The sequence below is a fragment of the Mus caroli genome, chromosome 5 (assembly GCF_900094665.2).
Source record: "Mus caroli chromosome 5, CAROLI_EIJ_v1.1, whole genome shotgun sequence".
Lineage (NCBI taxonomy): Eukaryota > Metazoa > Chordata > Mammalia > Rodentia > Muridae > Mus > Mus caroli.
This window is the reverse complement of record NC_034574.1, coordinates 100,739,575-100,751,668: the sequence shown is the minus strand read 5'-3', so window position 1 is coordinate 100,751,668 and position 12,094 is coordinate 100,739,575. Positions and strand designations below refer to the sequence as shown.

The following is a 12,094-nucleotide window of genomic DNA, read 5'->3' as shown; positions in this document are numbered from 1 at the left end:
TATTATACAGCTTCCTTTCAGAGATTACATACTAGGGAACAGGAAAGGGAGGAAAGAAAAGATGAAAATTTCAAAGCAAGTTGACAAAAAATTAGGACAATCATAACACGAAAAGTAATTTTATGATATGTGAAATTGTAATGTCAAAGAGTAAAGCTAAAATAACCCTAGCATCGTGTATGGTCTAGTTATGTATGTCTGTAATTCCAACACTTAGAAAGCAGAGGCAGGAGGATTACATGTTTTAGGCTATAATGGGGTACATACTGAGACACTGACCATGTTAGTTAGGGTTTCTATTGTTAAGATAAAGCACTATGACTAAAACTAAAACAAAAGAAAAATAAATTGGGGAGTAAAGAGTTTATTTGGTTTACACTTCCATATCACTGTTCATTATCAGAGGAGGTCAGGATGTGACCTCAAACAGAGCAGGGACCTTGAGGCAGGGGTATAGAGGTGTATACAGTGTATAGAGGGGTCTAGGGGTGCTGCTTACTGGCTCAGCCTGCTTTCTTGTAGGACCCAGGACCACGAGCCAGGGGTGGCACGACCCACAATGGATTGGGCCCTCCTCATCAATTATTAGTTAAGAAAATGCCTTATAGTCAGATCTTACAGAGGCATTTTCTCAATTGAGGTTTCCTCCTTTCAGGTAACTTGAGTTTGTGTGTCATGCCAGTACACTGACAAAAACAAATGCCAAACAAGCTCAACAGTAAAGTGCCTGCAACTGGTGTGTAAGGATCAGAGTTCAGATCCCAGTGTCATCCCAGAATGAGTGTGGTGGCATACACCTGTAACTCCAGCATGGGGTAGGTCAGGGTGGGTGGGAAGGAAGGTGCTTCCCTGGAGCTTGCTGACTTGCCAGTGTGAACACTAGGTGAGCTCTGGGTTCAGGGATAGACCCTGCCTCAGACAAGATGGAGAGAGATAGGAAAACCCAACAGCAAACTCTGGCCCCAGTGTACATACACACACCTGTCCTTAATGCAGACAGTATGTCCTACACACACACACACACACACACACACACACACACACACACAGTCTAAAATACAGGAAAGCAGTATCTCAATCTTGAGAGCAGGAGAGCAGTTTTTGGTGGTGTTTGCCTTTTGGCGGTTTGTTTTATTCACGTTTATTATTTTTTATGTTGGTTTTTTAGTTTTTAAAATTAAAATGTAATTACTTTGTTCACCCTCTGTTTTCCTCTCTTTGATCCTTCCTATGCACTCCCCCTGCTCTCATATTTATGACCTCTATCCTCTATTTCTTTAATTGCCCCCCCCCCTGTGAGTTTGTGTGTTTCTAGATACATAAACACAACCTGCTCAGTCTGTACAGTTACCAGTAATATATGATGACTTCAGGGCTGACCTCTGTACTACAGCCCCAACTGATAGAACTTAGCTCCTGTACCTAAGACTCAAGGATCATAGTGGAAGAAAGCAGAAAGACTGTAAGAACCAGAGGATTAGAGAATTTGCTGTCACATTTTATTTCCTAGAAAAGTAAGAGTAGACATGATGAAACACATGAGGTCTCATCAACATGACTCCCTAAAGACCTCAACAAGGATATCAAAAGATATACTAATATGAAAGATGGGAATTTTATGGGGCCTTAGCCCTAAACGTAGAACTACAGGCAACTCATAAGTCACAGGAAGTCCCTGAAACTGACCAGATTCAAATGGTCTGTCTGTTTCTCCTCCTTTCCCCCAAGGTTAAATAAACAGTAAGAACTGCTGAGGAGAACAGACTAGCCTGCTGCCTGGAAGAGACTCAGACCTGCCTGAAGGAGAGATTCTCTGTCCTGTTGAGCTCTCTGCAAGTAGTGTAATGAACTCCAGGGTTCCTGTTCTTGGTGATGTAGCTATCTTTGAGTTGACCCTGCCCCTGCCCTTGTCCTTTTACTTATATTCTTGTGAATAACTCTAATAAACTCATTGGATTACCAGATTGGACTTTGGTGGTATTATTACTTTGGTCCTGTCATTGGTTCCCTCTTGAGTAGATGTTTGTATTGAGTCTCAAATAAAAATAGTGTACACCTCCCTAATCATTTACCTAAAACATTTCAAATGTTATTCCCTTTCCTGGTTTCCCCTCCAAAACGCCCCTATCCCTTCCCCCCTCCCCCTGCCCACCAACCCACCCACTCCTGCTTCCTGGCCTGGCATTCCCCTACACTGGGGGCATCGAGCCTTCTCAGGACCAAGGGCCTCTCCTCCCATTGATGTCCCACAAGGCCATCCTCTGCTACATATGCAGCTAGAGCCATGAGTCCCACCATGTGTTTTCTTTGGTTGGTAGTTTAGTCCCTGGGAGTTCTGGGGGTACTGGTTAGTTCATATTGTTGTTCCTCCTATGGGAGTGCAAACCCCCTTGGGTACTTTCTCTAGTTCCTTCATTGGGGACCCTGTGCTCAGTCCAACAGATGGCTGTGAGCATCTACTTCAGTATTTGTCAGGCACTGGCAGAACCTCACAGGAGACAGCTATATCAATCTCCTGTCAGCAAGCTCTTGTTGGCTTCCACAATAGTGTCTGGGTTTGGTGGTTGTATATGGGATGGATCCCCAGGTGGGGCAGTGTCTGGATGGTCATTCCTTCAGTCTCTGCTCCACACTTTGTCTCTGTTCTCCTAATCAGTGGTTTTTCAACCTTCCTGACACTGCAACCCTTTAACACTTCACGTTGTGGTGACCCCCTAACCATAAAATTATCTTCACTGCTACTTCATAACTGTCATTTTGCTGCTGCTATGAATTGTAAATATCTGTTCTTAGGGGACCCCTGTAAAATGGTCAGTCAACCTTCAAGGGGGTTGTGACCTACAAGTTGAGAACTGCTGACTCAATGACTTTTAGTATGTTTATTCATACATGCAACTATTGTCATAGTCAATTTTAAAACAGTCCTGTCACCTCAGAGAGCTGACACTTATAGATTAGCGTTTGCTGCTCTGCTCCTGTTCTTTTCATTTCTCCCTCAGCAGTCTCTTCTGGCTGCACACATCCCTATAGTGGACATTTCATTCAAGTGGAGCCATACTGTTCAGTCTGGATTCCACTTCCATTTAGTGCACTGTTTCAGGGTTATTCCATGCTCTTGAATCCATTTGTGTTTCATTCTTTTAATGGCTGTGAACTAATTTTCCACATTTAACTTAATTAAGAATTGTTTGCCACTGACCTAAGAGCTCTTATCCCCTTCTTTACTGAATATTTTAGCCTGTTTCAATAATTGGTCTTACTGAAAATAGAAATAATTACAACAGAATCTTATTTTTTTAAGAACTTCTTTTAATATACATAAAAGACAAGATTTGTGATTTCAAGAAAGTAGCCTACTTAAGCAAAAGGCTTCTTGGCATTTTTTAGCATGATAATCAAAATATTTTAGTGAGAGTGATGCAATCATGTAGTCGACTTTTGTATTTGCATTCTGACTCTGGGTTAGACATTAGTAAGTTTTTCTTATGTTTTAAAATTTAAAAAAAATTAAAAAAGATTTCTTTATGTGTGTAGGTGTTTTGCTTCCATTTTTGTCTGTGCACCACACAGCCACCCAAGAAGGCCAGAAAAAGGTGTTAGTTCTTTGGAGCTAGAGTTACAGACAGTTATGAGCTTCCATGTGTTTTGCTAGGGGTTGACTCTGAATCCTCTGGAAGAGCAGCCAGAGCTTTTAACTGCTGAACGATCTCTCCAGCCCAAGCTTTTCCTATCTTAGTTTGGGTTTTATTGCTTTGAAGAGACACCATGACCAAGGCAGCTCTTACAAAGGAAAACATTTAATTGGGGATGGTTTACAATTTCAGAGTTCCAGTCCATTATCATCGTGGCAGGAAGCATGACAGCATGCAGGCAGACATGGTATTGGAGAAGGAGCTTAGAGTTCTAAGTCTTGATCTGAAAGCAGCCAGGAGGAGGCTAGATTCCATAGTGGGTGGAGCTTGAGCATTGGAGACCTCAAAGCCTGCCTCCGCAGTGACACACTTCCTTCAGCAAGGCTACACCTCCTAATAGTACCACTCCCATGGGCCAAGAATATATGAGTCTATGGGGACCATTCCTGTTAAAAGCACCACACTATCTTAATGAGTCTGAGATTCTAATTCCTGGGTTTTTTAGTATGTGGTTCTTGTACCTATCATACCTTCAGGCAAGTAAAAAAGATTTTCTCCCTTTATGTATTTGAATTTGTTGTCTCCTTAAATCAAGTTCCGTATTAGTCTTTACTAATACCTGAAAAATTTAGTTTTCTGGTTTTGCTTTAAGCATTGTTAATATTTTAATTTACTAACAGCATAATGCCGTTCCAGTTACTAGAGTTGTATGACAAGTCACTGTCATATTCAGTGACTAGATATAATCATTGAGGTGTGAGGGCATCTCCTGTGAGTTAGGGATTTAGACAGAACACCGAGGAGACTAGCTGGCCTTGTAGTCTGGGCTTTCTGCCCGGGATGATTTGAAGTGTGTTCACGTGCATGGTTGGGAGTTAATGCTGGCGCCTCAGCTGGGCTTTAGCCAGAGGATCTTCCTTGGACTAATTCAAATCATTAAATTTCTGTACCCTCTCACTCCCAAAGCTGGGGATGGAACGAGGCCTCACATATGCTGGGCACACACTGTACTCCTGAACTTCATCCTAGCCCCATTTGGACACCTACCATCTACAACTGCAAGACAAAAGAGTTTTTGTGGTACTTTGTTATGGCAGTCCTCGAAAACTAATACAGGCCACCTGTAGAAAACATAGGCTACAAATGCATAGTTAAAATTGGTAGCTTCCCCTTTCACTGTATGTGGTAATGATTCACGCTTATTTTTCACATTTCTGATTTTTTTTTTATTTTTGTCTTTGTTTTCAAAGGCATTTTGCTATGTATGTAGCTCAGGCTTTGAACTTGAAATCTTTATATTTTAGCCTCCTGAGTGCTGGGGTTACAGGTACCACCACACCTGCCTTATATCCTTCTTCATACAGCAGGAGAGGCTGGCCACATATCATCCAGGACCCAGGTGTATATGTTAACATTTTTTTGGTGAATGAATACAATACTTTAAAAATTGTTGTCGGGCGTGGTGGTGCATGCCTTTAATCCCAGCACTTGGGAGGCAGAGGCAGGCGGATTTCTGAGTTCGAGGCCAACCTGGTCTTCAAAGTTATGTTAGTTATTATTTGTCCCTACAACAAAAAAACCCTTTTTTAAAAAAAAAAAAAAAAAAAAAAAAAAAAAAATTAAGTGTGATAGCTATATAGAATATTAGAAGTTCATTCATTACAATGTGTTATTTAATAATCATAATAAATTATCTAGAAGATAACGAGTTCCTCCTATTCAGGTAATTTGTTTTTATATTAAAAGGATTTATGGAAAGTACAAATAGTTTCTCTGTAGCTTTCTCTGCATTTTCCCCCCTTTAAGTGTTGGGGGTTGAACTCAGAACCTCAGACACACTAGCAAGCACTAAATCACTGAACTGTGTCCACCCAGCCTTATTAAATATACTTTCTAATTACATTATTTATATTTTAAAAGTGTGCGTATATATGACAAGTGTGAGTGCTGGTGTGAGAATGAATGGTATATGTGTGGAAGTCTAAAAATAGTGTGCAGGAGTTATTTCTCTGCTTCCACCTTGTTGAGGCAGGGTCTTTCTTGTTTCTGCCATTCTGTATACTCTAGGGTGGCCCGCCGGGAGCTTCAGCTGTATTCCTGTACGAGAATCTGGCGTTAGGAAGGTTGGGATTACAGATTGAAGCCACTGTATCTGGCTTTTTGTTGATCAAGCTCAGGAGTACACACACAGTGAATGCTTTGGCTTGTTGAGCAGTCTCACCTAAGTAGACCTTGTTTAGATGACAATATTGATGTTTTCTGGATATTTTTGTTTCTTAAGGAACAATAGCTAATGTAACAGTGCAAGGGGGCATATGAGACATACAGCTTTGTGGGTCTTACATTAGGGGACAGTACCAAGGAGCAAAGAAAAAGCCCTCATTTGTATTTTTACTGTACTTAAATTCAAAATATTGAATAGAGCTAGAGGTATCTTAGAGATGGAGAGAAAAGCGATACGGGTACAAATAGCTCTCAGACAAGTGCTGTTTAGAAATAACAGCCTTTCCCAGAATAAGCTTTTCAGGAAAAGATGTAAAAAGGACTTCTGATTAGGCAGGTTGTAAAGTATAACATGCTTTTATCTTCTACTTGTCTTTATTTACTTACTTGAAAAACTCATTTGTATGGAGAGATGGCTCAGTGCTGTAGAGCACTGGCTGTTTTAACAAATGACCCAGGTTTGGTTCCAGCACCCACATGTAGCTAATAACAGTCTGTAACTCCAGTTCCAGGAAATAGATACTCTTTTCTGGCCTCCTTTGGGAACCAGACATGCACATGGTGTACAGACATACATGCAGTAAAAGCACCTATATATTTAAAATAAATAAAAGTATTTAAAACTTTATTGGCTTGATACGACTTTACATTTCAGTAAAATAGTGACTGGAACAACCCTTCTGTTCAGAAGGGAACATATCCTTCTGTATTTCTAAGGATGGAAAGTGCCCCCCAATACCAAGATAGAACCAGAAACTACCAGATGTTTTCATACCTGCCCTCCTCTGTATATATGTATGTAAATTTTTTGTTTCCTTTTTTTTTTTTTTTTTTTTTTTTTGAGGCATGAGATCTCATAGCCCTAGACTGGCCTCGAATTTGGAATCTTCCTGCCTCAACTTTCAGAGTGCTGGGATTACAGGTATGTACCACCATGCCTGGGCCTGCCTTACTTTTTTATTTGCCTTTTGTGCTTTGCTGATAAATCAAAAGAAGTAGCTATATGAATTTCAGCTAAAACAGAGAGGAAGTTTCCAGGAATAAAGACAGTCCTTATATAACAAGGTACAGTCATTCATTTCTTCATGATAACTTCCATGTGCCTGCTGCTGAGCACACTGGCAGCGGGTAATGGATGAGTGAAGACAACAGAAGAAACGCGTTCCTCAGCTTACGAGGACAGACCTACATGTAGGAGATGCTCTTTTACTTGTGCCCACAGACCAGAGTAGAGTACAGTTAGAAACCAGTAGCTCTATCACTGCATAACTTGTGTTGTAAAGTTAGAAAAATAGTTGGGAAATATAAAATTCTGGACACTAAACCTTATCCTAGAATGATAGGGGATAGGGAGGTTTCAAGAGAAAATAAAAATGGAAAAAAAAAAGCAGTGAAAGCAGGTTAAGAGGCTAACGTGAAATGCTGGAGATGTGTGTCAGAGATAGTGCAGGGAATTACAGGCAGTACAGTGTAAGACTAAAGCCTGCAGAAGATAAGATACATTATAAAATTGAATGTAAAGATGTGAAAAAGTCAAACTAAAAGCAAGTTTAGGATTTCATTTCTTTTGAGCCGGTTTCGTGTAGCTGAGGTTGGAATCTTGGGGATAAACTCAGGTCACCAGGTTGCATGGTTGCACTTTTACCTGGTGGCAAACCTGGAGCAGCTGTCCTTAGATCCTGCTTATGGGAGCCAGATTTTGAACATGGGCAGTGTCATGGGCACTGTGCCTCTTTGGATGCAGGGTGTGCAGCTTGTCCAACCTGTCCCTCAAAGGCAGCCTCACTGACAGTGTTATTAACTTTATGTTGTGCCTCCCTGGCTGGGTTCATTCTGACCCATCTCACCAGCAACCTGACAGATCACATTGCAAGTGACACACTGAGAAACTGCTGGAAGTCCTCTAGTGGATAGACCTTGTTTTTTGTTTGTTTTTGTTTTTGATTTATTTTATGTATGTGAGTACCTTGTTGCTCTCTTAACACACATCAGAAGAGGGCATTTGATCCCATTACAGATGGTCATGAGCCACTGTATGGTTGCTGGGAATTGAACTCAGGACCTCTGGAAGAGCAGCAAGTGCTCTTAACTGCTAAGCCATCTCTCCAGCTCTAGACCTAGTTCTTCTAAGTAAATACTCTGCCCCATGATTCTTTCCTTGGGTCCCATATTTCATCTTTTTTTTTTTTTTTTTTTTTTAGGGACTTTCTCCTCAGTAACCAGGGCCATCTGGCATTTTCTGTAATGTTATTTCAGAAGGAAATACATTCTAGCAGGGAGGGATTCTGAAAAGCAGGAGTTAGCCTGGGGTAAAATCCTTGCCCCATTGGTACTTATGGCTGAGTTTTTGTTATCTTACATGCTCCACTGCTTTGGCTTAATATGTCTTAGAATATTTTTCCACACTATTCTTTTCCTGCACAGAATTTTCACACTAGGGTGAAGTATAGGATGTGGGGAGAAGCCACTACTTTACAGCCTTGGACAACCCATGATGAGAGGACTGTCTACTGTCAGAAGTCGGAGCAGACCTTTGTGTGTGCATTGGTGTTTTAATGTCTGTGCATGAGTTACTATACCTAAACTTAAGGGTGGCTGGCATGTTAATTCAGAAGATAGTTTATAGTGCTTTTTTCCCCTATCACATAAGATTTGAGATCTTAAGGTCATAGAAGTATTGCATGGCTTGTAGTCTTTATATATAGAGAGTTTTGTTTTTGTTTTTTAATTATTGTAAGTATACATGTGCGTGTGTTTACACTCATGCATGTGTGCCATTGTGTGTAACAGAGGACAACTTTGTGGAGCATGTTCTGTCCTTCCATCTTTCACGTGAGTTCTAGAGATCCAGCTCAGGTTCTAGGCATCCGTGAGCACGTTTGCTGGCTGAAGCCCTCTTGTTAGTCCACAAGGTCTTTTTTAAAGAAACATGGTTTATCCGTGTGTGGTAGTGCACACCTGAGTGCACCCTGCACTCAGGCAGCAGTGGCAGGTGAATGTCTGTGAGCTTGAGTACATCCTGATCTATGTAGTGAGTTCCAGGATAGCCAAGGCAATGGAGAGAGATGCTGTCTCAAAAACAAAAATGAAACAATAGCAAAATGTACTTATTTATGTAGTGCCTGGGTATATGTATGTGCACCACATGCATGCAGGTGCCCGTGGAGGCCACAGAGGTTATTGGATATTCAAGAAGAGTGGTTCTGAATCTTCCTGATGCTGTGTTCTTTATGTTGTGGTGACGCCCAGTTATAAAATTATTTCGTTGTTACTTCATTAACACACACACACACACACACACACACACACAATTTCAACTTCATTTTGCTACTGTTATGACTCATAATGTAAATACCTTTGTTTCTGATGGTCTTGGTGAGACCCATGAAAGGGTCATTGACTCCCAGGTTGAGAAACATGACTCGAGATTGTTAAGTGGCCCTGTGTGTTGCTGGGATCCAAGCTTTGTTAAGTGGCCCTGTGTGTTGCTGGGATCTAAGCTTTGTTAAGTGGCCCTGTGTGGTGCTGGAATCCAAGCTCTGGCTCTCAGCAAGAGCAAGTGTTTTTAACTGTGGAACCATCTAGCCTGCTCCATACAGACTCACTTTTTTTTTTGTTGTTTGTTTTTTTGAGACAGGGTTTCTCTGTGTAGCCCTGGCTGTCCTGGAACTCACTCTGTAGACCAGGCTGGCCTTGAACTCAGAAATCCACCTGCCTCTGCCTCCTGAGTGCTGGGATTAAAGGCGTGCGCCACTATGCCCGGCAAAAAATATTTGTTTGTTTGTTTGTTTATGTATTTATGTATTTATTTAATGTATGTGAGTATATAGCTGTCTTCAGACACAGCGGAAGGAAGAGGGAATTGGAACCTATTACAGATGGTTGTGAGCCATCAAGTAGTTGCTGGGAATTGAATTCAGGACCTTGGAAAGAGCATCAGTGCTCTTAACCGCTGACCCATCTCTCCAGCCCTGTATTTCTTTTTTCTTTTGGCTAAATTTTCTTGTATACAGTTGGCATGCTTCGTGGCAGCAGTATAAAAATTATACGTAATTTGTTGACTGTTAGAGAATCAGGTTGCCTGACTAACCTCACCAAAACTTAACCTTAACCAATTCTTTACATTAGAGTCTTATAATTGGTACTTGTGGTTATTGGCAGAGATCTTAACTTCTATTTCTGAATAGCTTCAACTATTATGAAGTTCTGCATTGAGCCTCTCCCACTCTCTTAGCCATTTAAATTAATTTTGTACCTTTGAAGCTGGTACCTTTATGTGAAGTACTCTTTAGTGTATTTGAAGACAGATGGATAAAAGGTCTTTTTGGACAGGACAGGCAGTGGTGGCACAGGCCTTTAGTCCCAGCACTTGGGAGGCAGAAGGAGACAGATTTCTGGAAGCCCTACATAGTGAGTTCCAGGACAGACTACACAGAGAAATTCTGTCTTGAAAAACCACACACACACACACACACACACACACACACACACACAGTCTTGTTAGTCTTGTTTGTTCAGGACGCCCATCCTGATATTACTTCCTTGGCTTATATATATATTTTTTTTTGACCAAAATCTCAATAAAGAATATCCTTTACAAAGAAAGAAGGAAAAATGCATTTACATCTTGATGGAACATACCCACATGTACACAAATAATGTGTGTATGTATACTTTCAATTTTTTTTTTTAGTAGAAGAAAGTTCATTTTGGGTTATAGTTCTCGATGGGGAGTCCATAATGTCAAGGCATCATGAGCCAGAGTAGGAAGCTGAGAGATCACATCTTTATTCTCGAACAGGAAGCCAAGCACTATATAGATTTTTAAGGTATATGCTAGTGAAATATAAATTTTGTAAGACTACGTCCTCTTTTGATATTTTGGAGACAAGGTCTCACTTAGTAGCCTTGATGCTCCTGGAACCAGGAGTGTAGGTCAGGCTGGCCTTGAATTCACAGAGACCTGTCTTCCTTCTGCCTCCTGAGTGCTAGAATTAAAAGTGTGTGCTGTGTGTTTAGGCTGGGCTTCAGTGTATAGCTTGGAAAACACTGTCTGGTTTGTTGATGTTGGAAGCACGTTGTAGAGATAAACAGCTCCCAGCCTGGAGAGGTGGCTGTGAGTTAAGAGCATTTGCTGTTCCTCTAGGGAACCCGAGCTTGGTTCCTAGCATTTGCATGGCATCTCACAGCCGTGTAAAACTCTGGTTTCAGCATCTGGCACTGTCTTCTGGCTTCTGAGGACAATTGGCATGGGTATGGTGTATATACATACATGTAGGCAAACATAAAATAAAAACAAATAGATCTAAAAAAATTAGTTTCAAAGTCTGAATGTTAGAATAATTGCTAAACCAGGTTTAATCGCCATCACCTTAGTGATTTTTAAGTAAAAGTTAGCAGGATCACCAAGTTTGTGGTAATGACTGAAATAAAACTAAAATATGCTTTTTGTTCTTGCCCTTAGGTGGCGACAGACAAGGTGGCAGAAAAGCTGAGTTCTACTCTCTCATGGGTGAAGAACACAGTATCACACACAGTCAGTCAGATGGCCAGTCAGGTGGCAAGTCCATCTGCCTCACTACACACTACATCCTCATCTACCACACTGTCAACACCAACACAGTCACCATCTTCCCCATCAAAGTTGAGTCCAGACGACTTAGAACTCCTGGCTAAGCTGGAGGAACAAAACAGGTGAGTGCAATTGCTGGACATTTCTCTTGATTATCATACAAACCAAACGTCAGCCTAAGTGTTCATTCTTACTAAGAATGCTTGCTTCCTTGGTTCTGGGGCGTTGTTTATCAGAATTATGTAACATACAGCTTCATGCATTGCCTGAGGACATTTGTTTAAGACTAAGATATGCTTTAGCTAATAGCACTCCCCATTCCTTTCTTAGCATTTTAGACTCTAAATCCTTCAGGAATTTTACGAATTATTAGGGCAAAACTACCATTTTTAAAAGTTTTTTAGAGCTGAGGAGTGAACCCCGAGGCCGTGCATGCTAGGCAGGTGCTCCCTTGCTTGTGTTCTCAGTCCCCTCTTATTGTAAACTTTCTACGTAGTTTCCTTTTCAGTCAAGTCTAGGTATCTGATTTTATTTTATTTTATTTTATTATTATTATTTTTTTTTTTGTAGTTTTTCGAGACAGGGTTTCTCTGTGTAGCTCTGGCTGTCCTGGAACTCACTTTGTAGACCAGGCTGGCCTCTAACTCAGAAATCCGCCTGCCTCTGC

The 12,094-nt window shown here is 41.0% G+C and overlaps 1 protein-coding gene across 6 annotated transcripts in view; it reads left to right on the top strand.

Annotated features, from left to right (window-relative positions):
* The window catches only part of Evi5 (ecotropic viral integration site 5), a 137,086-nt gene that overhangs the window by 23,518 nt on the left and 101,474 nt on the right, over positions 1-12,094 (top strand). For all 6 annotated transcript variants that reach the window (XM_029477109.1, XM_029477107.1, XM_029477108.1 and 3 more), the window contains exon 2: positions 11,320-11,549. In XM_029477109.1, coding sequence (XP_029332969.1) covers positions 11,320-11,549 — 230 coding nt within the window. The remainder of the gene's footprint in view (positions 1-11,319; positions 11,550-12,094) is intronic.